This window comes from Miniopterus natalensis, chromosome 12 (assembly GCF_054644295.1).
Source record: "Miniopterus natalensis isolate mMinNat1 chromosome 12, mMinNat1.hap1, whole genome shotgun sequence".
Taxonomy (NCBI): Eukaryota; Metazoa; Chordata; class Mammalia; order Chiroptera; family Miniopteridae; genus Miniopterus; species Miniopterus natalensis.
Window position 1 is genome coordinate 70,617,383 of NC_142092.1, and position 26,795 is coordinate 70,644,177.

A 26,795-nucleotide genomic window follows, 5' to 3' on the forward strand; every position below is an offset into this window, starting at 1 on the left:
GAGTCTGGGCAGAGAGGAGCGTTGGAGCACATCTGTGCACACGTGTCTGTGAGCCGGTTTTTGTTATGTCTGGGCTGGTGTGTGGCTGGCCAGGTGTGATATTCCCACGGCCACCTGGCATGGAAGGCAGAGCACTGTGGGACCGTTGGCAGGTCATATTGACCTCGGTGTCCTGGGAAAAGTGAGGGTGTTGGCAGCGAGAACGGCACCAGGAGTCAGACAGGACCGTAGTTCAGCAACCTCTGTACTTGAGGTTTGGCTAAGAAAGATTTCAGAGCCAAGACTCAAATTATGAAAGTTTATTTAGAAAGTCACAGGGGTAGAAAAAATGGGCTCAGGTAACAAGTTACAGAGGCTAAAGAGGGGCCCTTGGAGTTTAGGAGAGAGAAGGGTAAAGGTAACAGGCCTGCCCGGGAAGGGGAAGGTGATGGGAAAGGCGGGAAGGAGCTGGCAAGCTCAGCTTCAGAGGGGAGAGGGAGGGCTTCGGGGGCCCTCCGGGCCTAAGGGCTTTTAAGGGCTGGGATTTTAGGGGTGGTCCCAGGGGAGGGTCTCAATAGAATATTCAGCAGCTTTCCAGGTGTGTCCTTTCAGGGTCGTGGTCTCCACTGGTTGGTCAGCGCCAGGGGGTCGTTTAGTCAGTGCAGTGGGTCCTGATGTCAGCCATGGCGTCGCTTGTCTGGTTTTGCTGCGTTTCTGGGCCTGGAGCTGAAACCCAGCTGAGGCCTAGATGTTATCCCTAAGGGTTAATGGCCTAAGGGGGTGGTGGTGCAAGGGCCTGCATGGGAGTCGCATGAGGCCAAGGAGAAGTCGGGGAAGGTCCAAGCCGTGTGACCAGCAACACGAAAGGTCAGGGGGTCTAAACCACACGACCAGCGATATGTTAGGGGAGGAAAGGTCACCCTGGGGGCCAGGGCCTTGTTTTCCCCGTTTTGCTGGTTGCTAGGCACCCAGAGCTTTCTGCCCTGATGACCTTCTGTACCTGACCCTGCGTCCTTGCTCTGCTCATGTCTGTCTAACCTCCTACCACAAGGGGAGAGTGGAACCGTCTGGTGTGACAGTGGTCAGGGCTGGTGTGAGTGCTCCCAGAGGCCATGGCTGTACAGAGCTCCAGGCACAGTAGGTGCAAATGAAGTCCCCTGTAGGCCAAGCCTCTGCACGCAGCAAAGTGGTAGGGGTGCAGATGGAATGTCCCTAACTGTTCCTAACTGTCTGCAGTCCGGTCTTCGTTCCAGGTGGTGACAGTGATGTGGCACACCATATGGTGACACCAGACCCACAGGGAACAAAGGCGCCTCTGCTCTCCTTCCTTGGGAGGAGGATTGGGTGCACTTGCTCCTCCCGTCCCAAGGCCCTGCCTTTCTTGCCTGCAGCTGTGACTCAGGCCAAGCCTGGCCTGGCTCTGAAAGAAATAGCCCCAACCTGGGCACTGAGGCCAGGCAGACCTGTGCTAGAGGCTGGGGCAGGGGAAATGGGGGGGTGATAGGCTGGGAGGCTGAGAGGGGTGGTAGTTGGAGAAGAGCCCAGAAAGGCTAGTTTGGGCACAGGAGCTATGGAAGAGAGATGTGGTTCCCTGCACGACGCCTGGTTCCTGGGAAGCACTCAGTTAAATGCTTGTTAAATCCAAGACAATACACAGACATACCTAAGAGGGCAGCCTGGTTCACAATGGGTCCCCATCACCCCCTACCCCCTCTTACTCCAAGGGCCTCTCAAGCTCTCCCCTGCGCTCACACACATTCACACAGATGGAAATGCTCTCCCATCCCCTCTCCCATTGGTTCCTTCTATAGCACTAGGCCATGGTCTCACCTTGAGATGAGGCCACAGCTCAGGGAATGCCCCTCATTTCATCTAATGCCCCCAAAGGCTCTGGAGAGCTCCCAGGGGGACCAGACTGCAGCAAGGGATATCCGAGGTCACACTCCTGACAGCTGGCAACATGGGGCTGAGAGGCCAGGTACCCAGGGCTGTCTCCCTCCTTGGAGCTCTACCGAGCCCTGCCTCACCTGGTCCTGCTGGAGTCTGCTCAAGATCAAACCCTCTGGCCTGTTGTGCAAGCCTGCCCTCGGGAAGGGGTGGACCTGAGTGTGGCTCTGTGCCACCCTTGTGGCCTCCCTGCCTGGGGGCCAGGGTTGCCTTGCAGCGCCCAGCACGGTTTGCTGCTCTTTGACAACTGGCATTTCTGAGTTCTCCACTGGGATCCAGTTGCAGGGCCCACGCCGAGCAGACAGACCGCGGACTGCCATCTGGAGCTTGTTCTCGGGGACCGAGCAGGCTACAGTACTCCTGGCGCAGGGGCAACACCTGCCAATGTTCACTCAGTATTTATTACATGCCAGGCACTTGGGCAGGCCTGTGACCGTGGGAGATGCTCAAAGTGCAGGTCCCCTGAGGGCTGACCGCGAGCCAGGCCCATGCTGAGTTCCCGTTAGATCCTCCAGCATCCATGTGCCCATTTTACAAATGAGGAAACTGAGGCCCAGAGATGCTAAGTCACTTGCCCAGGGTCCTAGAGCTGGCTGATTCTGAGCCTGGTCACCTCTGCTGTTGCTCGAAGGTCAAGGTTAAGTGTCCCCATTGCACAGCAGGCTGTAGTGACGCAGGAGATGTGGGAGTGGGGAGGAGAACCTGCAGGGGTGCCTGGGTGGAGGTGAGCACTCAGGGGCTGGGGGCAGGGAGGACTTTGGATTCTCCTGGGGGTGGAACAGAAGCCACTGAAGGGACTTGGCAGCAGGGGGAGATGTACTTTGGCCTTGGGCATGAGGGTTGGCACAGAGAGGCAGGAATGTCGCTGCTGCAGGGTCCACCTGGAACCCCCAGCTTCATTTCTCTGATACCCACCCACCCAGCCCTCTGCCTCTAATGCGCACCCACGTCCCCTCCTAGGGGTGGGAGTTCAAGGTTGAGAGCTCCGGGGAGGGCTGGGGAGGGCGGGATTTGAGTTTGAAGAACCTCTGTACCCCCCCCCCCCAATGGATCAGGAAACTGAGGCTCAGGGAGAAAGAGGAACCTGCAGGTCCCACGTGGAACCAGGTCTCTGCTCACGGGCTCCGAGCCGCCTGCTCAGCTGTGTCCCACGCGCCCCACAAAGCCACCGGAACAGGATGTGAGACATTTCAAGAGCCAGAGCTGGCCTGGCTGGGCTCGGTGGCAGGGCGGCCTGCAGGGCCCATCATGTGCCTGCAGGCTGGCTCCAGAGCCTCTGCGGGCCCCCCTCTGCTCCCTACCTGCGCGGCCCTACGGCCCCAGCCAGCTGCCCACCAGGCTCCCAGGAGGGTAAGGAAGCAGCCCCGGCCCTCCCCCTCTGGGTCGCCCCGGCACCTCTGGGTTTGGGGACGCGGGCCCTGAACCTGGCGGCAGGAGCGCCTGTGGGCTCTGCTGAGCTCTGCACAGACGGGTCCTGCGTTCTCCCTGTGAGGTCGTGGGCAAGTCCCTGCTCCCCCGAGCCTCAGTTTTTCCATTTGTCGAATGGGTGTTGGACTTGGTCCATGGCTTCTACTGTCTGCTTTTACAGCAAAAATGAGAAACATGGAGGCAAGGTTATGAGTTTTTCTTAAATGTATTAATTTATCGACCACCCCTTTTCCTGACAGCATGCCCTCTTGGTTACTGTTGGCGTCTTCTGAAATAATGGTAATTGTGGTGACAGTATTGTTTTTTATACTACCCTACTTGGCAAACTAAACAGTTGTCAACCCTACTTTGGTTCTGCAGTTTAAAATGAAATCCCTTACCTGGGTGCCAGGGGTGGAGGCGCTCTGAGTGGGAGAGGAGGCTTCCAGGATGAGGCCAGGGCCTGGAGTAACTGGGATCTTGGGTGTTCCCCCCACAGTGCCTGGCTGGTTCACACACACTTGGTCCCCCGCTGGCTGAGCCTGGTTTTGATCTCGGTGACTTGTACCTGCCACCTTTCCGACTCTAGGTGTGATTCCTCCACAGGCAGGGGGAACCAGTACAGGGCCCCGGGGTGTTGGAGGAGATGGCTAGGCTCACCCCAAGATAGCAGGTCTGAGCTGGAGCCACTGGCCCCTCAGGATAGAGCCCCATCCACACTCCCTTGGCTGGCCCGTGGCCTGGTACAAGCGGGAATTCCTGGCCCTGCCCGTCATGGGAGCAAGTATGACAGCCATGTGAGTGACACCAGGTCTAGGCACTCGGGTGCTCGATTCCACTGGGGCAGGTGGACAAACAGGCAGACTGGCAGAGGCCTTCCCGAGGAGCCCGGGTTCCACCCCACCATGGCCCGGGAAGCCAGGCCTGGGGTGCCCAAGGGCAGGAAGGGCTGGGTGTTCCTTGCCTGCATCTCTGTGGTGACCGCCAGGAGGTGGGCCACTGCCCGCCGTCCTAGTCCTACTATCCGGAGCCCCACACCTTGGCCAACACCTCTGCTAGCCCCAGCCTCGGAGGTGAGTTCCCAGGGCAACCAGTGCCGCTGCAAGAGGCTGGGTGGTTCGCCTGGTCTTCCCCTCCCGTGGGAACTTGTTGAAGGAGTTTGGCTGGAAGCCGCTACAGGGGAGTCTCCACCTGCCACTGGGTGTGAGAGAAGGGGGAGCGCTGCCTGTGGCGCCCGCCTGTCCGAGCGAGCCCTCCGGTCTGTCTGCCTGCTCCTGGGCCCGTCCGAGCGAGCCCTCCGGTCTGTCTACCCGTTCCTGGGCTGGTGGGCGGCCCTGGGTTGTGTTAGGTGCTCCTCAGATTACAAAGGACTTTTGTGCTTTGTTTTACCCTCGGCTCTCCTGAGAACCAGGTGGTGGTATTATTATTGTTGTTGTTCCCATCTTACTGATGGACGTTCTGAGGCTGTGTGTCTGTGTGTGGGGGGGGGGGGGGGGGGTGAAACAGCCTGGGAAGGTGCAGAGCAGGGGCTTGAACATATCTTGGCTCCAGATCTTGAGGAAGTTTCCCAAACACACAGGAAAGAATGATGCCATTGGGCCTGGGTTGTTCCCGGCCCCATGGTGTTGTGACAGCTGGCTGAGCACCCAGCAGAGGAGGGGAGGTCGGGCACACTGGGGTCCCTCGGGTGTGATGGGTATTTCTCAGGCAGGGTATGGTGTCTCCCACCCAGCTCTGCTGTGGGACAGTGCTGCCTCCTGATCAGTACCCCCGCTTGGGGACAGGTTTGGGGCTGAGACCAGGACCTGCCGGGCCATGTGTGCCCAGTGCTCACCAGCGTGGGCTCTGTGAGGGAGGTGCCTTCTGCTTCCATTTCTCACCCTGCCCATCTCTTGTTCTCCGGGTTCCAGGCTCAGTGTCAGTCTCGGTCTCTGTCTGTGTCCCCTCTGCTTCTCTTCGTCTGTCCTCTCCTGCCTTCCTCCTCAGGCTGTCACCTGTTGGTTTGGTAGCCTTTAGAGGTGTCAAGTGTCAGTGCCCCTGGCATGTTGGGGCAGCCCACTTCCCACTGTGTAGACGGCATTCATGGCTGTGACCCTGGACTGTGCGCTTGCTCTGTGAGTGTCTCTGTCAGCCTCCAAGGGTCAGCGGCAGGGGCTGTGAGCGCCCCTTTCCGGGGAGGACCGCAAGCCTACAACGTGCTCATGGCATCCCAGAGCGCGCCGTTTCTGTGGCTCCAGGCGTTGATATATCTTGTTCTCATTGTCCTGGGACAGTAATGCCCAGTGAGGTCAGAGATTTGGGGTGATGATGTCACACCCTCCACCCAGCATGGTCTCCTTAGGCTTGGAGGTTGCTGTTTCCCGCCTCCTGACCACCTCTGGGCTCTGCCCCCTGCCTGTGGGGATCTCCTCTTTCTTTGAAGGAAGAGAGGCCCCTGGAGGTTCCCAGAAACCTAGCAGCAGAGGTGGGGCTAAGCCACGCCCACCCGCTGTTACAGGCGCTCCCACACTGGGCTCAGGTGTGTCACCTCCTGCCAAGGTCTGTGCTCATCCGCCCACAGAGGGCCACCCCAGGACCCAGGCAGGCCAGGAATGGTGATGTCTGTGTGGGGGAAATGACGGAGGAGCCTGGCCAGGCCACACCCTCTTTGTGTCCTCCCTGGACTCTAAATATAGACCACAAAAGGCAGACAGACAGGGTAACCTTGACCTTCCAAGAGAGGTAACAGCTTTTCCACCAAGGCCTGACCTGGAACCTGGCCTCTGGTCCTCACTGGGCTACCCGCTTCCTTCGTGCGTTTGGCCAAGCCCAGGTTGGAGGAGGTGAGGCCAAGGCCTGTGGTTACCCTGACATTGCCTTGAGCCCAGTTCTTGCTCTGAGCCACTACACACCTGGCAGACCTTCCAAGAGCTGCCCAGAGGGCCCTGTGATTCACCCACCAGGGGGGAGGGGGAGGCGGGAAGTATGGGCGAGGCGGAGGAGATGATGGCTGGAAGCCCTGGGGATTGGTGCAGTTCTGTGTGAGCCTGGTTGGGTGTGGCCAGAGAGACCCAGAAATGCAGTTAGTGCCTCACCTAGCAGTTGGTCTTCTGCCTGAGGATGTGCGGGGTGAGGTGGGGGGGAGCTTTTGAAGGGTGAAGACTTCTCTGGCTAACTTATGTTAAGGGGACCATGGTGGGATGAAAGTTGGAAGGAAAAGGGGCCCCAGGTTTGGCCTGAGCACACCTTTCCCTTAAACAGGAGGTGGCTGTTCAGGGGCCCTCTAAGCCAGGGAGTGATGGAAGGCCCAGTGGGGCCTGTGGCAAACCCAGACATGCCCTGACTGGAGGGGACAGCTGCTGGTCAGCTCCCTCCCAGCCTCCTGTTGCTTATGGGAACACAGACCTTGTGTGGCCAGGTCACCTGAAGTTACAGGAAAAGCCAGAAACGTGGATTTTTATGTGAAATCACCTGACCTTTCACGGTTGGCTCAAAAATTGAAAAACATTTTGCTAGCCAAACAAAATGCACGTGTGGGCTGGGTTTGGTCTGGGCCTTGTGCCTGGCTGTCTGTTCAAAGCCTGTCTTTGGAGCATCCTCTGTGAGCACCATCCCACGTGTGGGACGGCCCGTACAGCATAGTGGTGTACTCAGGGGTTTCTCATGACGGCCAAGGAAGGGTAGGTGCACTCCACAGGGAAAGGCTGGGAACCTGGGACAGCTGGGGTCGGGGCGCACCGTGAGCACAAGGAGGAAAGGAGTGATGCCAGGTTAAAATAATCCCAGGGGTCCTACAGTGCTCTGTGCTGTTCCTCCCAGCAGCCCCTTCCACGAGACGTGCTCTGCCTGTGCGGTCTTGTTAGTTATGCCCCCTCACACAGGAGAATGCTTGAAGGTGAGGTGACCTGCTTGGGGAATGGGGTCACACAGTAAGAAAGGGATGGGGCTGGATTCAAACCCAGCCTGTCAGTGCCTGAGCCTGTCTATGCCACACTGCCACCCTGGGAACTGGGTGTGTGTGTGTGTGTGTGTGTGTGTGTGCGCGCGCGCGCGCGCAGCTCAGCCATGAGCAGGCTTACCGGGACCCCAGAGGGGAGTCCCAAAGCGAGGGCATGTGTAGTGATGAAACTGCCCACGTCTCCCCTCCCCCACTTACCTGACACCCAGGACCTTCAAAGCCAGAGAGGTGGTGGCGTTGGGTGCACTCCCCTGTGCACTCATGAATTACATGGTCTCTGGGGGCCCTTTTCCCAGCTGTAAAATGGGCCTGAGTTTGTTTCCCAGGCCCCTCCCTGGGAGAGAAAGTACGCCCCCGGCTGGTGCTGGATTCATTTGGCAAGTTCTGAGAGCTTGGCCCCAGGAGAAGGGCTGGGAGGAGAAACTTTGAGCCAGAGGGCAGCGTCAGCTGTCCTGGTCACCCCTTGGTTGCTCTTTGAGGTCATCCTTCTAAATGTACCCTCCCCACCTCACCCTCCCCAGGGTCAGGTCATGGAACCTTCCTAACCCCCTTCCTAGGGACCTCCATGCCAAATCCAATCTACACATCTTGCTTAAAAACAAACAAAAACAGCATTTATTACATGTGTGATTATAAAACAATTTTAGAAATAGAAAATTCAGACAAGTGAGAAGGAAAACTGTAGTAGAGTCCAGAATAACCACCAGGACTTGAAGAGTAGGGCCCTCTCTTATAGGACCAAGGTTTCCATAAACATGCTCTTATAGGAATCCATGTCCACATCTCGGCTGCCACCTGAGGGTGAATTCCTAAGAGTGGGATTACCAGGCCAAAGGGCATAGTGTTTTTAATGTGCTTAATAGAATCCCAAATTGTTTTCCACCCTCACTGTCCCTGGGTGCTTAGGTGGGCACACAGTGGGAGCTTGCTGGGGCCCTACTGTCCGTGGATATCTGAGGCTTAGCACACGGTGGGTGTGCAACATATGCTGTGGTTATGTGTAGTGTGGTCCTGCCTTCTTGTTTTACAGGTGGGAAACGGAGGCCTAATGGCATGGGACCGGTTCTGGGGACGTTGGTGGCATTGGCAGGGCTGCTAACAGTGATTATGGGCCTCAGTGAGGGTTGAGGCCTGACGCCCGAGGCCCCAGCATTGGGTTAGGTGTGTGTGTGGCGGGCAGGGAGGAAGGGGGATCTGTTCATTTATCCATCTACAGACACTCTCTAGGTAACCTCCAGGATCCTTCTTCCCACTGGTTTCTAGAAAGCATAGAAGGCTCCTGAGCCCTGCTGTCCCCCAGCCCTCAGCAGCCTCACTTCCTCCCTCACCTGTACCTGAGGACACAAGTGGTCCCAGCTGACAAGGCCAGCGGCAGGTGCCCCAGCGGGTATTTGTACTTCTTGATCTCTTACCCTTGAAGGCCTTTATCCCTCAGCCCAGTGATGCCTGGTCTCCTTTCTCCCCTCACCTCCCTGACTGCTCCTCCTCAGGTAGCAGAAAGGAGATAGTAAGGCAAAGGCCCCTCTCCACACACCAAATACACACCCCAACACTCAGGCCTTCCAGATGCACGTGGGCACCAAAGACAGGACCGTGGTTCCAGGACTCAGGAGCTCACAACAGGGCCCAGGCGCCAGCTGAGTGCTGTTGGTCAGTAACCCGGTGGAATCCTCTCAGATGAAGAAACTGAGGCTCAGAGAGGTTAAGCAACTTGTCCAAGGCCACAGAGCTAGGGAGGGGCTTAACTGGAATTGTGGGAGGTGAGTCTGACTCCAGGGCCTCTGACTCCACGCGTACACAAGCCACACACCTACCCAGCACACACTGCGCGAGCGCACGAACCCACGCAAAGTGCCTAATCGCGGTGGCCGCAGCCCCAATACACACCCAACGCCCGTTCCCGAAGCACACGCGCAGCCGGGAGGCTCGCGGGCGCCCCGCCCGCACGCACTCGCCGCCCTCCGCATCTCCGGCCCCGCCCCTCCACGCCGCAGGCCCCGCCCTCCACGCCGCAGGCCCCGCCCTCCACGCCGCAGGCCCCGCCCCCGGGCGCGCCCCGCCCCCGGCCTGACCTCAGCGGGGCCGGGCGGGCGCAGAGCGCTGGCAGCGCCGAGCCGCGCGGGCCTCCGCCGCCCGCGCCGCCCCGGGTCCCGCGGCCCGGCCGGCCGCCCGACCGCTGCGAGCCGCCCATGGTGCAGCGCATGTGGGCCGAGGCGGCCGGGCCTGCGGGCTGCGCCGAGCCGCTGTTCCCGGGCTCCCGGCGGAGCCGCAGCGTGTGGGACGCCGTGCGCCTGGAGGTGGGCGGCCCCGACAGCTGCCCGGTGGTGCTGCACAGCTTCACGCAGCTCGACCCCGACCTGCCGCGCCTGGAGGTGGGTGAGCCAGCGCGGCCCAGGGAAGGGTGGGTGGGCGCCCAGCGTCCTGATCGTTCGGGAAGGAGGGTCCTGCAGAAATCCCCCTCCTTGCTCTAACCTCAGGGCAGCAAGGGGGACGTGGGGGCCGCCAGCGCAGCCGGTCCAGCAGTTTAGGGGCCAGAACTGGGTCTACTGGCCCCTCTACCCATCCCAGTGCCTGCCCTCACTGAGCCCAGGTGTGCCAGCCTCGTGCCCCTGCAGCCCAGAGAGACCTGACTCCGCGGGCTGTCATTGTCTGTTTACGTCTGCGAGCCCCCGACTGCAGGAGTGGGCCCTGTGGCACCCTCCGTGCCGGCCCCGGCTTGCACAGGCAGTTAGCTTCGCAATACAGGTGACGAACTAGTGGTTAGGGCGGCACACTCCTGGAATCCCCAGAGGTGGTTTGGACCACAGTGGCCTTCCAGACATTCCTTCTTTCGGGTCAGAGGTAGATCTGGTGTTCAGGGCTGCTCAGAGGAGGGGAGTGGGGGGGAAGCAGGCCTCCAACCTGTGGGGTCAGGTGTCCAGGCAGGGAGGTTGGGACAGGGACCTCCTGTGCCCGGAGGAGTGACTGACTTATTGCTGCTTGATTAGAAAATGCCCCAACACCAGCCCTGGCCTGGTAGTTCAGTTGGTTAGAGCGCTGTTCAGATACGCCAAGGTTTCAGGTTCGCTCCCTGGTCAGGGCGCATACAAGAATCAACAAATGATGCATAAATAAGTAGAGCAATAAATCCATGTTTCTCTCTATCTCTCCCTCCCTCCCTCTCTAAAGTCAATAAATAAAAAGTAAAAAAAAGGGAAAGGAAAATGTCCCAACACCTTAGATTTGAGAGGATTCAGAGAAGGGGAGATGTGCTTGTCACCAGCGGGAGTCAGGGACTTGTTTCCAGTGTGCTCTGTGCAGCGGAGTTCAGGGGGTCATGGAGTCATGCAGGCTGGGGGCAGTGATACCTTCCTTGAACTGCCTGACTGTGCACCTGACCCCTGCAGCAGAGACAGCAGACCCAGGGATTGAGCCCCTCACCCCACTCTGCCTGGGCATGGGGCCCGGTCGGAGGCCAGCCCTGGGTTGAGGGGCTCAGCACGTCAAAGCCGAACCAGAGCCTTAACAGTGAAGTTCCTGAGCCCCCTTGCTGGTTAGGGCCCCCCTGGTGTCCTGCACCCCCCTTTATCATTTTAGGCCCTGGTGTGTTGTAATTGCTGGCAGTTTACAGTCTGGGTCTTATGTCTCTGTGTGTCCCCAGTACCTAGACAGGGCCTAGATGTATATTTGCCCAAGGATAAAGTGTGTCTCCATGCCTAGCATGGGGGGAGCTCTGGGGGGCACCCCGAGCCTGGGAGACCCTTTACTCCTGGGCTTGGCGTGTTCAGGACTCTCATCCACCCAAAGCTTTGGCTTTCATTGGCGCCTGGAGCAGGACCCCTGGGAGGCCTGACACCAGCCCAGCACTCATCTGACTTTCATTACATCTGGCAGCCAGTCGGGCTTTGTGTGCCGGGAGGGTCTAGCCTGCATGCTCACAGGGGCCAGGCAGGTTCCTGGCCAGGGTGGGGCCTGCTGCTTGGCCTCCCCCCCCCTCCCCCATGCATCCCTGAGGACCTGAGAGAGAGGCAGATATGAGCCCAACCCTTGCCCAGGGGTCGGCCTTGTCTCTGCCTCCCCTCCCCCCTTCCCTCCTCCTCTCCCTCTCTCTCCCTCTCCTGCTGCTGTTGTCCGGGCCTCAGCACTAACTAGATCCAGGCCATGGCCACTGTTTAGAATCAAAGGGGAAGCTTCTGGCTGGGGCAGGAAAACCAGGGTCCTGGCAGAAGAGGCCACTGCCGGAAACCAAACACAATGACCATTACCATGGGTCGGTGGAGGGGGCGGGGAAGTCCCTGTCCCTCCTGCCAACCCTCCCTCCCCATCCTGGGGCTGATTTCCTGGTCGCTGTAGTGTGCCAGAGCTGAGGCAGCCCTGCTTGTGGTCCCTGTCCTCTCTGGAAACCACCAGGCCGTTTCTGCCTTCCATCCCCCATTTCCCCTACAAGCCTCCACCCGTCCTTCCCTCTGGGCTGCCAGATGTCCTGTCACATCTGGGCATCTCCCCACTCGTCATCTTGATTCTGAGCCAAGCCACCACTGACCCAGCTCAGCCTGTGCGGTTCTGTGCTTCTGGAGTTCACCCGGCCTGTGCCCTGTCTCTGGGCAGGCCACTGCCTCACCCAGGCAGTTCTCCAGTCTGTAGCATCTACTGGATGCAGACACCACTCCATTCCAGCTGGCTTTGCCCAATACTCCAGAGCAGGTGCCAGGCCCAGTTTATAGGGGACTGGAGCTCCAAGAAGGGAAGTCCCTGATCTAAACGAACACACAGCCAAGAAGGATGCAGCCAGGATTTAAGCATGAGTTATGTTCTCCTGGGTGCCTGTGTGCAAGAGACCAGAGGGATCAGAGAAGGCTTGCTATCGAGGCAATTTTAAGTTCATGAGGAGGACATTGGAGCTGGGGTGGTGGTGGGGAAAAGAACCAGGCCCAGGCAGCCCAGAAGCCCCCTGGTCGAGTGAGGGATAGGGATGCTTATAGACCAAGGGAAGGCAAAGTGCTTTGGGCTAGAGCACACTGTGGGGAGCTTCCAGGAAGAAGCTAGCCCACAGCTGGCCCCCCAAAGGTTTAAAATAATAGCTCATAGGAGCCAGAACTTTGTGGGAGGCCCTGTGTTGAGTAATTCCATGCCTTACATCATTTTGTGTTCAGGACTATCAACAGTCCATTTAACAGATGTAACAACTGAGGCACCAGAGATTAGATTGTACAGCCTCTCTAAGCGAGCAAATGGCAGAGGCAGGATCCTGACCCAGTGTGCCTACAAGGCCAAGTGTAGTCTATGGGTGGAACAGAATGCGGGAGGCTTCTCTGTTCTTGGGGTAGAGATACACAGCGGGGTCTCCTTCCACCCTCCCTGCCTCCTTCAGGCTCATCTGATCTCCTGACCCCACTGTATGCAGGTCTTCATTTCAACCTCCAGGGCCTTTGGAGGCCCCAAAAGCATGGCCTAAGGTGTAGGTCTGTCTGTCTGCCATCTGTAGAGCCCCTACAAACCCTCCGGTTCCCCTCTTGCTTTGCTCCTCGGGCTGCAGGAGAAGGGTGGGTACCTGGCTGGTTCTGGCTGCGAGATGCTTGAGCTTGCTGGGCTGTTTCCCTGGAGGCTCAGGGAAGGCCGCGCAGCAGGAGCGGGTGGTGGGGAGGTCAGCCCTAGGAGATGCTGGATGGCTCATGGGCAGGGCTGGGGTCCCATCCTCCGCCTGGAAGTTGGACATACCCAGGCCCCGTCTTCATTGGAATTGGTTTGGCCTCTGAGCGAGCCAGTGGGGGCGGTTTCAGGGGCTGCTGGCTGGCGGCCCAGACGGCTACCATGACGTGGCACCGTGCTATGGCCACCCTGTCCCAGGCTTGGGCCTCCAGCCTCACAGGCCCAGAAACACCATGTTCCTGGACACACAGCTCCAGTGAAGTGACTCCCCGATTCAGCTCTGAGGATCTGCCTGCTGCCGCCTGGAGCCTAGAGCAGGAGGCTGGCCCACGGCTGGGAGTGAGCAGAGCGTAGGGAGGCAGGGCGGGAGCGCCCAGCAAAGGGCTGGGAGTGGGGAATCTGGGTGCGGGTGTTGCTTTGGCATTTTCCTCTCCTGTCCAGGGAAGTGTTGGGTGCTTGCTCTGCAGTCAGGCCTGGAGGCGTAGTGTTGTTCTTTTGAACCGAGGGGCAGAGTTGAACGTGCTGGTGAGGAGCTTGGCTCTAGGGGGAAGAGCGGCTCTGGAATGCTGGCTCGGCCCTGCAGCCCTGGACCTGCTCCCGCTCCCTGAGCCTCAGTTCCCTCTTCTATAAAATGGACCTGGTGTCAGTTCCTCCATTTAGGGTTCTGGTGAGGAACGAGCGAGACAGGTGGCCTTACAGGTGGTCCCCATAGTGCCTGGCACAGCATCAGAGCCCGGTAGGTGGTGGCTGCCCAGTTGTGCTTCCTGACCAGGTTCCAGGGCAGTGCCCACACCCTGGGCTCCAGGTCAGTGTGGTGCTTCCTGGGTCTAGCTCTCGTAGCTGACCTCGGCGTGGGTGCCCTGGACACCCCCTTTCAGAGAGAGGTGCGGGTGCGGGGAGTTGGGCCTGGCCTCCCCGACTGGCTGTGTGACCTGAGGCAGTCCTTCCTGTCACTGGTCTCTTCTACCTCCCTGTGACCAGGGGCTAGACTCTGTTCTGAGGCTGTGACCATGGCAGCCACCAGTATAGCAAGGCCCAGATGTGTCTCTATAGGACACTAGAGTCACAGGCCAGGCTTCGAGTCCCTGCCTCAGCTGCCGCTTCCTGGCTCGTGACCTGGGCGAGTGCCCCACCTGGCTCCTTCCTCATCCATCGGGGGGTGTTGGGAGGATTTAAATGTGGTGAGTGTGCCGAGGGCCTGGTGCCCAGGAAGAGGCCACAGGTGCTAGACACTGTGGTCCACGGCGTTGGGGCTGGACTTTCAACCAGCCCCACCCTACACCCTAGGGACCAGGCCACCCTCCTCCTTAGCCATCACCAGCCGTGACCCTCGTGGGCCTGGCCTCTGGTGGCCCACTGGCCAACAGTCAGGACCCGGCCCTGGACAGGCAGGAGGGAGGATGGGTGGTGGGCCAGGCCCGCCTGAAGGCTGGGTCTCCCCTCCCCACTTGAGGCCACTTAGGGGCTGTCTGTGCCACTGGGCTCAGTGCAAGACACCTAGCTGCCACACCAGCAGGGTCACTCATATTTGGCATTGTCATCCTACCTGCCCTGGGCTTATAGTCTAAGAGATGTGCCAGGACTTGAGAAGCCCTGGTTCTCTTCTCAGCCTGGATCATCCTTTTGGCCTCAGTCTCCAGCTCTGTATAATGGGTACCTCGGCTTCCTGAGGGCTGAGCAGCCCTCTTGATCTGTCTCACATTTGAGCTCCTGTAACGGAACAAAAGGAGAAAAAGTCAGAGAGCTGCAGGGCTGGCTCCAACCCATAGACTTTAGGGTGACCTGGCCCCCCTCCAGGTTTCAGGAGCCTCTGGCAGGCCTTCCACAGGTTTCCTGGGAGTTTTTTAGTCGTCAGCTCTGGGCTGTGTGCGTGCCCCGTGTTTTACAGCAGCAGCATCAGGTCCTGCTTGCTGGGCACTTTCGTGTGCCAGGCGCCAGCCTGGGCTGCCAGCATTCTTAGGACCGCCGCTGTCATCATGTTAGAGAGATGCTCTTCTCATTTCACAGAAGCTCACTGAGGCCGAGGGCTGAGGGGCTCAGCAGAGCTGGAGTCAGAGCCCTTCGTGAGAGACTGTACTCGGGTCTGGTGGGCCCTGAAGAGGGGCCTCATGCACCTAGGGCTGCAGGGGGCTGGTGGGAGTCAGGGCCTCGGGGCAGCCTCTGTGACCGGGTGGACCCAAGCAGTAGTTCAGAATGGTGAGCTGATGCACACAGAGGCCCTGAGGCCGGAGCCACCCCTTCCCTGCCTGAGGGACCTGAATCTCTCCTGTGCAGGAGAGGAGACTGCAGTGTATGCCGGAGCCCCTCTCCTTTGGCCCCAGCCCTTGCCAGGTCTCCTGAGGAGGAGCCAGTCTGCAGCCAGGGGCATCTGTGGCCCCTAGTTGTCACTTCCACAGGAAATGTACATGAGCGGGAGCAGAGGGCTCATCAGGATGGGAGGTGGTGCAGTCATGAGCTGCTGCCGGGAAAGGTGGCTGGGCTGGGGAAAGGCCCTGTAGGTTCCATGAGGTCTGTCCCCAAATAAGGGGTGGGACCGCCCTGGCAAACCTTGACGGCATTTAGGCTTGGCCTGCAATCAGTCGGAGACACAGCATCCTGCTGGCCTGCCACCCTGAGAAGGCTGATCCAGTGACATATTAACAGATGCCACCCAGGCCATTTCTCCTCCTTGTCCCCGGGGCTCTTGGCTGTACTCTGAGGGACAGTGGGGTGTGGGACACCCTGGGTGCCCATTCTCCTGGCCTCTGCTCACCAGGGCCTGGGGCACCCCACCACCCTCACTCCACTTGACCCAGGTGGTGAAAGGCCAGGCAGTGTAGGTGATGCACAGCTACTTACTGGGTCCCAGAGCCCTGGGGACGTCAGCAGGTGCCTGCTTTGGGTGGGACAGGAGGCTCTGTCCCCTGAGGACATAGTATCCATGGGACATTCTTTTCTCCCTAACAGCTCAGTGCTGCCCAAGGACGCTTGCCCTCAGGACATCTGTTTGCTGGGCCAGCCCCCTCCTCCCCAAGGGCTCCCAGCCCCTGCCCAAGTGTCCTTGGGGCCTGCTGCCCACATGACTGCTGCTCCTGGGCTGTAGGGCAGCCTGCTCTGCTAACATGGTGGCCCAGGGTCATTTGTGGACACCAGGGCCCTGCTCTTCCTGCCTCAGAGGATCCTGGGGGCGGATGCCTGGGCTATTGGCGGCTTTCCTTCTCTGTCCCTGGCAAGGAGGTGAGAGCAGGGAGCAGATGCCCCACTCTGCCACTCTCTGTCCGGGACCCGGGAACTCGCTCTAGAGTCTGCCCCAGTCATCTCTCGGTAGATGGTTTAAATGGTGCCTGCGTTCAGAACTGCGGTAATGGCCTGGGTTTGTTCCTGTGTCTGCTGCGTGAGGGAACCAGGGAGGCAGGGTTAGCTCTGCTTGGGCTAGAGCAGCTCCCCATCTGTGCGACAGGGCAGTGACTCCCCTAGCCCAGCCTGTGTGGCTCAGCATCCAGCCCTGCCCCCCAACCGGCTGGCAGAGGGGGCCCCTCCAGGGTGGGGGAAGGGCTCAGGGATCACATGACACCCAGGCAGGGCCGGCCAGCTGTTCACAGCCAGCGAGGCCCATGGCTCACTGCGGAGCCGCTATTTAGACCTGAGGCGCTGGCCCTGCCCATGGGTTAGCCTGGCCCGGAGCACTCTGTCCAGCAGGCCTGGATGGAGGCCAGTGGGAGCCAGGTGCTGTGTGGGCTCCCAGGGGGTTCAAGTCCAACGCCTTCTGACAGGCAGGTCCTGCATCAGGTCCAGCCAGACTGCTGCCAGGGACTCGGGCACTCAGGACGCTGTTTGGCTCCCAGCTGGGCCAGATGTGGCTGAAATCCCCAGGAGAGGGACAGGGCTTTGTGGGAGGCTGTCTCTGGGACCTTTGAGGAGATGTGGGGGTGGCCAGGGCCCTGGCTGGGATGGGGCATGGCGGGGCTAACAGGCCCCTGAAGCCCGTTGTCTGCACCCCCCTTCTGAGGGGCTCTTCCAGGCAGGGAGGGGGTGTGAGGCGGGGACAGTTGCATCTGTTTCTGTTTTTCTGCTCCGGGAGGAGGAATTCCCCTCCTCGGTGGAAAGGCTGGACCTCCCCCAGCGTGGGCTGTTTGGGGTGTGTGGGTGTGGGAGGTGCTGCTGGGTGGGGGACCTCTGCTGTGGGTTCCCTGCTGACTTCCAAGAAACGGCTGGCTTTCTCCCTGGAGGAGGCAGTGGCGAAGGGTCAGGAGCCTGGTGTGATTGCAGCGGCTTTCCCGTTGGTACAATGCCTGGAGTGGGAGGGCGGCCTTGGGTCAGAGGAAGTGGACTTCCAGAGGATGGCTCCCGGGCCTCCCAGAGTTCTCTGGGGTGGTCAGGAAGTGAGAGGCCCAGGCCCCCCAGGCCCTGACATCTTGGGGTACAGTACAGGATGCTGGCATCTGGTTCCTGCCCAGGGGCCCCACTCAGGCCGAGGGCTTTAGGGAAGGGCTGTCAGTGTGGCTCAGGCTGAGTCAGCACTTTTCAATGGCCTCCTCTGAGCTCCACATGCACCCTGGCGGGGCAGTGACCTGTGCATGGTCCCAGCTACTGGCATTTACCATGTGATTGATGGCCATGTGCCCACTAGCACCTCCCAGCAGCTCCTGAGCTCTCAGAGGTAGGCATCTTTACTCCTAGGCCCCCTCCTGCTACAAGCTCACCCTTCCCTGGACAGGGCCAGCTGGGAGGGGGCTGTGAAGCCCAGGGAGGCCCTGACTCAGTGGCCTTGTCTGGGCCTTGATGACACAGCCCCCAGGCTAGCCTGCCCAGTGCTACGGGGCCTCTGCCTCCGAAAACAAGGGCCTTTCCTTTCTGTCCAGGGTCCAGGTTTTAGCCAGATGACCCCTCTTCCTGACCCAGCCAAAGTCTCATGGCTTTGGGGTCCCGTGGAACCCCAGCTATCAGCCTGCAAGTCAGCATTTCATCTTTCTCACCCTGTCCCCACGCACGTGATGACACACAGGGAACTGGGAACTCCTCTGTTGCCCAAGAAGGCACAAGGCTGTGAATGAGCAGAAAGGGAAGGAAGTGGCCTCACATGTGGCCTCGAGGATGCGCCACACCTGCCCCAGACCCACAGTGCTGACTCCAGTGCTGGGCCAGGAGGAGCTGCCACCCCTGCTGGCTCAGTTGGGGGGCCAGGGGCAGGCTTGGCAGAGGAAGGATGGAGGTGAGGGCTGCTATATCTGCCTGGGTGCAGTTGGCTGTCAGGGCCTAGGGTTCCTGGTCTGCCACTTACCTGCAGCAGCATGACTTTGGACAGGTTGCTCTCCTCTCAGCCTCCATGTACTCATCTGTGAAATGATCAAGTAACAGTACTTGTCTTGTGGGGAGGGCACCCTGGGCAGGAGCAGGTTGTTGGGGGTTTGGAAGGCCGGTGGGCTCATCTCCATACCCAGCTCATGACTGGCAGGATGGAAGGGGTTCACCCTGGGCAGTGCCCACCTGCCCTGATACTAATTCCATCCTCAAGCTGTCATCCTGTTTCATTCGGGACTGGAGGGCTGTGTGGCCACTGGTCTGGACCACATCTGGGGAAGGGAGGTTGCCTGGGGCGCCCCTGCAGCGTCGCCGGGCAGGGCCCTGACGCCCGCCTGGCGGCCCCGCGCTGTCTTTACAGAGCTCCACGCAGGAGATCGGCGAGGAGCTGGTCAACGGGGTCGTCTACTCCATCTCCCTGCGCAAGGTGCAGGTGCACCATGGCACCAACAAGGGCCAGCGCTGGCTCGGGGTGAGTGTGGGTGGAGGGGCCGCCACAGCCACAGCCCTGAGAAGGCCGCGGGTTCCAGATGCCACCCTGGTGACTGCACCCTGCTTCCTTCCAGGACTTTCCTGCCCATGGGCCCCACAGTCCTGCTCCCAAAGGAATCCGCTCTCCCCTACCCGCCCCCACCGTCCAGCCCTGGACTTGGCCGAGCACAAGTGCAGAGTCTGTTCACATATTCGTGTGAATATCAGAAAGGATGCTCTTACACCGTTTCCACTTCATGCTAGCTTGGGAGCATTCGTGCATCTGGCCCCAGTGTTTCCTGTTTTGGCTGCTGTCCCTGCTGTCCCTTGGAGGTTTCCTTTGGCTGTCCTTCCGCACCTCTGGGCCTTAACATCACCACACTTAGTAGGAAGGGCTGCTTTCACCCCAGAAAGGGCGGGGGCCCAGGCTGCTCTACACTGTTGTCTGTAACTTGCTCTCTCGCTGAGCACAGCCCCTTGGCCCCTGCAGCCCAGAGCTGAGCCCTGACATTCCAGAAGGGAGGCAGTTACCATGGGGACTCAGCCCCTCAGGGCCTGGGGCCTGGCACCGCGCTGCCCTGAATGTCCTGTGTGCCCTGGTGTGCTGCTTCCTCCCACCCTGACAAGCCTGTTTCCTTGCCTCTTGAATGCCAGGGCTCTCGGGGGTAATGCTCTTACCACAGGGAAGTGCGGTCTTTCCTCAGCTGGCTGACCACCTGCAGATGTTAGTATTTCTTGTCCTCCCCCTCCTCAGATCTACTTTTAAACCTGAGAACCTTCTTCTGCTGGGGACACTCATGCCCCATCTCCTGCCAAAAGTCACCGAGCACTTGGGTGTCCATCTGAGCTCCAGGCCCCCCCTTTTGGTGGTCCCTGCCGCAGCCACTGACCATATGTCCCTCCTTCATCCCACCCCAGTGTGAAAATGAGTCAGCCCTGAACCTGTACGAGACCTGCAAGGTGCGGACGGTGAAGGCAGGCACGCTGGAGAAGCTGGTGGAGCACCTGGTGCCAGCCTTCCAGGGCAGCGACCTCTCCTACGTCACCATCTTCCTGTGCACCTACCGGACCTTCACCACCACCCAGCAGGTCCTGGACCTTCTGTTCAAAAGGTGAGCTCCCCACCCCCTACTGCTGTGTGTCTCGGGAATACCGCTTCACCTCTCTGAGCCTCAGTTTGCTCATGTGAAAACTGGGGTGCTAAGAGGACGACCTCCCAGGGTTGTCAGGACTGTGGGGAGGGGCTGCCCACTTCTACTTTTCCTCTCCCGCCCGAAGCAGCTCTCTGCCTCAAGCCTCGCCGCCCTGTGCCCTGGGGTGGAACGGTCTTCCCATCTGAACAGAGGTCCCAGATTCTATCTGGGGTCCCCCCTATGAGTGGCCAGCGCAGGGGCCCCTGGGGGCTGTCTGGGAGCCCCAGACCCACTCAGATAACTGTAAGGTGCCAGTTGGGGTTCATTCATTCCACTAATGTATGTGAAGCTGCTTCTGTGTGCGGGCACTTTTCTGGGCATGGGACATAATTCAGTGAAAAAAGAAACAAAAAACCCTGCCCTCCGGGCCTCCGTCGCAGTGGGGGGCGGGGCAGCCAATGCCACAAGACATCATAGCAGGTAGGGTAGATGTGACGCCCTCACTGCCTCCTCTAGATACGGGTGCATCCTCCCCTATGCCCACGAGGACGGCGGACCCCAGGACCACCTGAGAAAGTGAGTGGACTTCTGGGCTGGTGGGAGGGCCTCCTGTCTCTGCGGTGGGACATTTGGGGGCTGAGGCTGGGGGTTTGGGCAGAACCCTGGCCCCCACACATTTTGCAATTCTGCTTCTCTGGGGCCTGTAGCTTTTCCTGCAGGAGGAAAGGTGTTGGAGCTGTGGATGGGGCCAGGTCTCCAGGGGGCAGAGTGAGGCTGGGGACTCAGAGCTAGCCCTGGAGAGGACCCGTCCCCACCACAGCCTGCCCCAGTCCCGCTTGCCCTGTCCCTAGCCTGGTGCCCTGCTTACACGCCGGCCCCACCTCAGTCCTCCAAGCGCAGCCGCATGTGGGGCCTCTGCGGCTGAGCCTAATTTCCCGGAACAGCATCAGAGGGAACACGAGGCCCACGCACGTCACAGAATAGGGCAGCATGTCGGGCATGAGCTGAGGCTGTGGACGAGGGCCCATGAAGGCTAGGCAGGACACACTCTGCTGGCCCCCTCCTCCCTCAAATGTTTAAGCGGCACCTACTGTGTGCCAGTCTGTGCCATGATCAGAGCAGGCCAGCCCCTCCCTGGCCTCATGGAGCTTACAGTCCAGTGGGGAGGGAGCAGAGACAGACAAAGGGGGTATGTCAGGCTTCCCCAAGGCAGGAAGGTGGTCACACCGTCGATGCAGAGCACCCTCCCCTGGAGACTGCCAGCCCCTGCCTGTTCACCAGGCCTGCCCCTGCCTGGACAGCCCAGTGCAAGTGGGCAGGAGGGCACTAGCCTCTGGATGGGCAGGGACAGGCCCAGAGTCCCGCCCCTACAGGGGTGCCATGGGAGGGCTGCGTGGAGGGAGAGGCCAGGCCTCTGACTCTGCTGTCACCCCCACCCCCAGTGCCATCTCCTCCATCCTGGGCACCTGGCTGGACCAGTACTCAGAGGACTTCTGCCAGCCTCCAGACTTTCCCTGCCTCAGGCAGCTGGTGGCCTATGTGCAGCTCAACGTGCCTGGCTCCGACCTGGAGCGCCGTGCGCACCTGCTTCTGGCTCAGCTGGAGCACGCAGAGCTTACAGCAGAGCTGGAGGGTGAGGAGAATGCGGCGGGGAGGGGGGGTTGTCAGTCCTGGACACACAAGGAGGAGCCTCTAGAGGCTGCGGTGGGCCAGGAGCAAAGGCCTCAGACCACTCATGTGGTGGACTGTAGGTGGGGAAGACATCCTGGGCTGAGGCTTTTCTAGAAGGCAGTGGTGTGATTTTTGTCTTGGAAAAGCAGGCGTGTTGCTGAACTTTTCTCCTCTTACAGCTCTATCACCAGCTCCAGCACCAGCTCTAAAACCAGCTCCAGAGCTAGAGACAGCTCCAACACCAGCTCTAGCGCCCAGTCCTACGCTGACTTCAGAGCTAAAGCCAGCTCCAGTGCCAGCTGTAGTGCCCAGTCCTGTGCCTACTTCAGAACAAGAGCCAGCTCCAGCGCCAGCTCTAGTGCCCAGTCTAGCACCATGTCTAGTGCCCAGTCCAGTGCTGACTTCAGAGCAAGAGCTAGTGCTGGCCCGAGAACTTGAGCCTACGCTTGAACCAGCTCCAGAGCGAGAGCCAGCACCAGCACCTCTTGCAACATCAACTCCAGAGCTGGACCCAGCTTTATCACAAACTCTAGAGCTAGAGTCAGCTCCAGCACCAGAGCCTTCCTGGCCTTTGCCTGTGGCTGCAGAGAATGGGCTGAGTGAGGAGAAGCCTCACCTCTTGGCATTCCCTCCCGACCTGGTGGCAGAGCAGTTTACCCTGATGGATGCGGTGAGCAACTCTTCTCAGCAGGCGGGCAGGGAGGGTGCACCTTCCTCTGGCATCTGCTGCCCACATATGCCATTCCCTGGTCCAGTGCTGATGTCCTGGCCCAAATCCCAGCTCCAACAGTGGAAACCGCGTGAAGTGGGCAAGTTTCTTAACCCCAAGACCTCAGTTTCCCTGTGGACTGTGGAGCTGGGACCCTACCCCCATCCCATCTCTCTGCATAGTGACAGGATTAAATGAGGTGGAATAATAGAGAGCTAGGGGCCTGTTTGGTCAGGAAGGGGAGCTCCCCCCATCTGCCCAGGAGGCCTCACGAGCCTCAGCGCTTGTTAGGCTCCTGATGTGCCTGACTAAATGGCAGGCACCAGCCTGGCCTCTAGTTGCAGACCCATAGTGCATGAGCCTCTGGACAGGGACAGGCAGGCGTGTGATGGAGGCGCGGTGGCACCTGGTGTGTGCAGGTGGAGCCACTTTCTCGTGCTCAGAGGTAGTGAGGATGGGCTGGTGAAAATGCCAAACTTTCCTGCCAGCGTTTCATCCTGGGTCCCTCGTGCTGGCATCCACAGGGGCCAGGGAGCCAAACCCAGAGACACCCCCCCCCCAGTGCTCAGTCCATGTCCTCAGTTTCCAGGGCTCCAGCACTGACCAGGGCCTCTCCCTGGGCCTGAGGGAGACTGTGCGTGCTGAGCTGGGGCGTAGCAGAGCTGAGTGACACTCCCCTGCCCCCCAGGAGCTGTTCAAGAAGGTGGTGCCCTACCACTGCCTGGGCTCCATCTGGTCCCAACGGGACAAGAAGGGCAAGGAGCACCTGGCTCCCACCGTCCGTGCCACCGTCGCCCAGTTCAACAGTGTGGCCAACTGCGTCATCACCACCTGCCTCGGGGACCGGAGTGTGACGGCCCGGGACAGGGCCAGGGTGGTGGAGCACTGGATTGAGGTGGCCAGGGTAGGCCTTGGAAGGCCCCGGGGGACCCCTTTGCTGCCTTTACCCACTCACAGGGCTGTGGTCTGTGGTACAGGCCCTGCATAGACCCCTGGCCTTTCTGTTTCACGGGCTCGATGATCGTGACTTGCACCCCCCCTGCCTGGGTGCTCACTCAGCTTCCTTCCTGGGCTGAGCTCAGGTCCCCCCACCGCCACCCCGGAGTGTTACTCATCGGGGCCCAGGTCCCCTGGGGGTGGGGGCTCCAGGCATCTGTCTCATCCAGGAAGGGAGGTCCCAGCGGGGGGCCGGTGGGAATTCCAGCCCCGCCTTACACAGTCTCCTCCGCCACCAGGAGTGCCGGGTCCTCAAGAACTTCTCTTCGCTCTACGCCATCCTGTCCGCTCTGCAGAGCAACTCCATCCACCGGCTGAAGAAGACGTGGGAGGAAGTGTCCAGGTGGGCCGGCCTCCCTGTAGGAGCTCCACGGTGCCCCAGGGACCGCGCACAGGGCTGGGCCCTGTCCCCTCAGTGAGCCTGCCACCTGCCAGGGCCCGCGGGTGGGTGGGGTTTCTAAGTGTCCATTGGCCTCCGGCCAGCAGTTCTGCCTCAGGACTCAGTTTCCTTATCTGTCAGGTACTGGATTGAGCCACATGAAGTCAAAACTGGTCACAACAGAGGCACTCAGTAGAAATGGGAATGGGACCCAGGTGACCCATATGAGAGCCCTCCCCACCCCCTACCCCTGCCAGGCCCACGGAGCCCTTAGGACCCCAGTGGAACCACCTCGCAGGCAGTTCGGGTCTTTGGGCTCTGTGATGAAATGGATTTGCGCTCATAGCCTCCCCCGTGCCCCAGGGACAGCTTGCGGGTCTTTCAGAAGCTGTCGGAGATTTTCTCTGATGAAAACAACTACTCGCTGAGCAGAGAGCTGCTTGTCAAGGTGAGAGGTGGGGCTGAGCTGCGCAGCAGGGGTTTCTTTGAAAACTTCCAGGTTTCTTTGGACTTTGGGGAGGGGGGACCTGTTTGGTCCGTGGGTAGGTGGGGGCAGTTTGGGGGACAGGAGGCCCAGGAACGGAATGGCTTGGGGGTGGGTAGGCTTCTCTAGAAGGGGTGGGTGAGCTACAGGATTAGGTCTCCTGCTCCTGTGCAGTCTTCTCCCACTGGCACTCCAGCACCCTCCAGGCTGATGGTGGATGGTGTGGGGGTGGGCAGGTCCCTGCCGTCCCTCCCAAAGAGGCTGCCCAGGCATGGGTCCAAATGACTAGACAGATCTGGGTGCATGTGGGCGCAAAGGGCAAAGGGAGGAAGTCCTCACTCACCCTATGCTCAACCCTGGCAGGAGGGGACCTCCAAGTTTGCCACCCTGGAGATGAACCCCAAGAGAGCCCAGAAGCGGCCAAAGGAAACGGTTAGTGTGCCTGAGCCCCTGGAGAGGCAGGAGCTGGCCTCCAGAGCGCCCCCTCCTTGCTGCCATCTTGCCTGGCATGCCCCTTTAGACCTGGCCTCCTCTGAGCCCTGGCAGGGCTGTGCCCTGACCAGCTGGTGTCTTGGGGGACTAGTTAGAGCCACTAGAGCAAGGGCCTGGGGAGGGATTAAGGGGTGGAGAGGGCTGGAGACCATATCATCTTGGAGATTTGCAAAATATCAGGCCTGGAAGGCTCTAGAAGGAGTTTGGGGTCAGTGAACACTAGGAGGGGGATTAGTACCTAGGAGTCCCCAGGTCCCTCCAAGTGGGAGCCCTGGGGTTGGGGCTAGGGGCCGAGGCTGGGGGGTATCCAGGGGAGTGGCCATGGGCCTCACTTATCACCTCCCACCTAATGTCACAGGGTGTCATCCAGGGCACCATCCCCTACCTGGGAACATTCCTCACAGACCTGGTGATGCTGGACACTGCAATGAAGGACTACCTGTATGTGAGTGAGCTGGGAGCTTGGTGGGGCAGGGCCAGGGCCCTGAAGCCCAGGAGGACAGTGCCCCTTACTGAGCCCTGAGCTCCCAGCAGGGCACACCTCATCTCATGAGAGCCCCGGGCCCCTGTGTGTTGGGGCACCTGCCCATCTTACCAATGGGTAACCAGCTCACCAACTGGCTGGTGGGGCTCAGAGCTGCAGATTTTGGCCAAGCTGGACACAGCCCCTCCCTCAGGCAGTGCCCATGGGCGAGAGAGGCCAGACCCTTCAAGGTCAGGCACATGGTGTCTGAGCAGGGCCTCGTCCAAGGCTTCAGTCCTCAGAGGGTTGGGTGATCAGGCACCCCCTCCAGCACGCAGCTCCCAGGACCCACCCAGGGTCCAAGCTTGTGTGCATGCCCTGCCCCCTGGTGTATACTATCGGTAGTGCAGCCTGAGAGAGGTGCCACTTAGTCATGGGCATGGGGACACTTTCTAATAGACACTGGCTGTCTGCCTTCCAGGGGAGACTGATCAACTTCGAGAAGAGGAGGAAGGTGAGTAGCCACAGCCCTCACTCCAGAGGTGGAAATCAGAGATGCTGCCTGGGTAGAAGACTCTTGGTTCTGTCCCCCTTCTTGTTATATTGATGGGGAGAGTTGGGTACAGAATGGGGAAAAACCTCTCCCAGTAGAGGGTGGGGGCAGGAGGTCAGAATCAAGGACGATTTCCTGGGGAGGGGCTGTTTGAACCCAGCTCTGAGAATTGGGTCAGACCCGGGTGGGAACAGAGAAAAGGAAGGGACCCAGAGACTGGGCCCTGGCCTGCCCAGCACCTCACCAGGCCATCCCCATCCTGCCCTCTGGCCCCAGGAATTCGAAGTGATCGCCCAGATCAAGCTGCTCCAGTCTGCTTGCAACAATTACAGCATCGAGCCCGAGGAGCAGTTTGGGGCCTGGTTCCGGGCCACAGAGCGGCTCAGCGAGGCTGAGAGGTGCGGCGGCCGGGGCAGGGATGGGGTGCGTCACAGGCGGGCCGTCCCTAGGCCAGCTCCAAAGAGCCTGTGGCATGGGCTCTTGGTCAGCACTGACCCTGTTGCCTGGTGAGATGGCTGGGTGTCCAGCTGCCGGCATATGCTGGGAGGGAGACCTGAGTGTGGCTCCTGGTAGCTCACAGCTACGGCTCTGTCCTGTAGCTACAACCTGTCGTGTGAGCTGGAGCCCCCCTCCGAGTCGGCCAGCAACACTCTGAAGGCCAAGAAGAACACGGCCATCGTCAAGCGCTGGAGCGAGTAGGTGCCCGCAAACAGGGACGGGGGCTGAGAACTGGCACTGACCAGCCCTGTGACTGGGGGAGTCACCTTACCTCTCTGGGCCTCAGTTTCCTCCCCTGAAACGGGGTGATGCTAAATTATGTCAGATGGCTGGAGCAAATGGGGTGCCTGGAGCAGAGTGCAGGGGACAGCATGGAGGTGGGATGTGTCCCAGGGGAGGCCTCCCCCAAGTAACCCAGCCCTTCCTTCAGCCGCCAGGCCCCCAGCACAGAGCTGAGCACCAGTGGCAGCTCGCACTCCAAGTCCTGTGACCAGCTCAGGTGTAGCCCCTACCTCAGCAGCGGGGACATTGCCGACGCACTGAGCGTCCACTCGGCCGGCTCCTCCAGCTCCGATGTGGAGGAGATCAACATGAGCTTTGTCCCGGAGTCCCCTGATGGACAGGAAAAGAAGGTGACTGCCTCCCCCCACCAGCCTTTCATAGCCCCTCCCCTCCAGGTTCCCGTGTGCCCCCGCCACACCCACAAAAGAGGCCAGGAAGCCCCAGCTCCTAAACAAAGCCCCCAGAGCTGGACCCCAGCCTGGGGCG

General features: G+C 60.1%; 1 protein-coding gene across 2 annotated transcripts in view; it reads left to right on the forward strand.

Moving 5' to 3' along the window:
- Nucleotides 1-26,795, forward strand: part of RALGDS (ral guanine nucleotide dissociation stimulator) — a 41,403-nt gene that overhangs the window by 10,332 nt on the left and 4,276 nt on the right. Inside the window, exons 1-15 of one of the 2 annotated variants that reach the window (XM_016196655.2) lie at nucleotides 9,460-9,642; nucleotides 18,540-18,650; nucleotides 19,568-19,761; nucleotides 20,299-20,358; nucleotides 21,225-21,415; nucleotides 21,633-22,123; nucleotides 22,851-23,066; nucleotides 23,398-23,501; nucleotides 23,901-23,985; nucleotides 24,385-24,453; nucleotides 24,872-24,958; nucleotides 25,458-25,490; nucleotides 25,806-25,927; nucleotides 26,129-26,224; nucleotides 26,458-26,659. In XM_016196655.2, the coding sequence (XP_016052141.2) occupies nucleotides 9,460-9,642; nucleotides 18,540-18,650; nucleotides 19,568-19,761; nucleotides 20,299-20,358; nucleotides 21,225-21,415; nucleotides 21,633-22,123; nucleotides 22,851-23,066; nucleotides 23,398-23,501; nucleotides 23,901-23,985; nucleotides 24,385-24,453; nucleotides 24,872-24,958; nucleotides 25,458-25,490; nucleotides 25,806-25,927; nucleotides 26,129-26,224; nucleotides 26,458-26,659 (2,244 nt within the window). Of the gene's footprint in view, nucleotides 1-9,459; nucleotides 9,643-18,539; nucleotides 18,651-19,567; nucleotides 19,762-20,298; nucleotides 20,359-21,224; nucleotides 21,416-21,632; nucleotides 22,124-22,850; nucleotides 23,067-23,397; nucleotides 23,502-23,900; nucleotides 23,986-24,384; nucleotides 24,454-24,871; nucleotides 24,959-25,457; nucleotides 25,491-25,805; nucleotides 25,928-26,128; nucleotides 26,225-26,457; nucleotides 26,660-26,795 lie in introns of those variants that run through there. The other variant, XM_087822987.1, reaches the window with a different exon arrangement.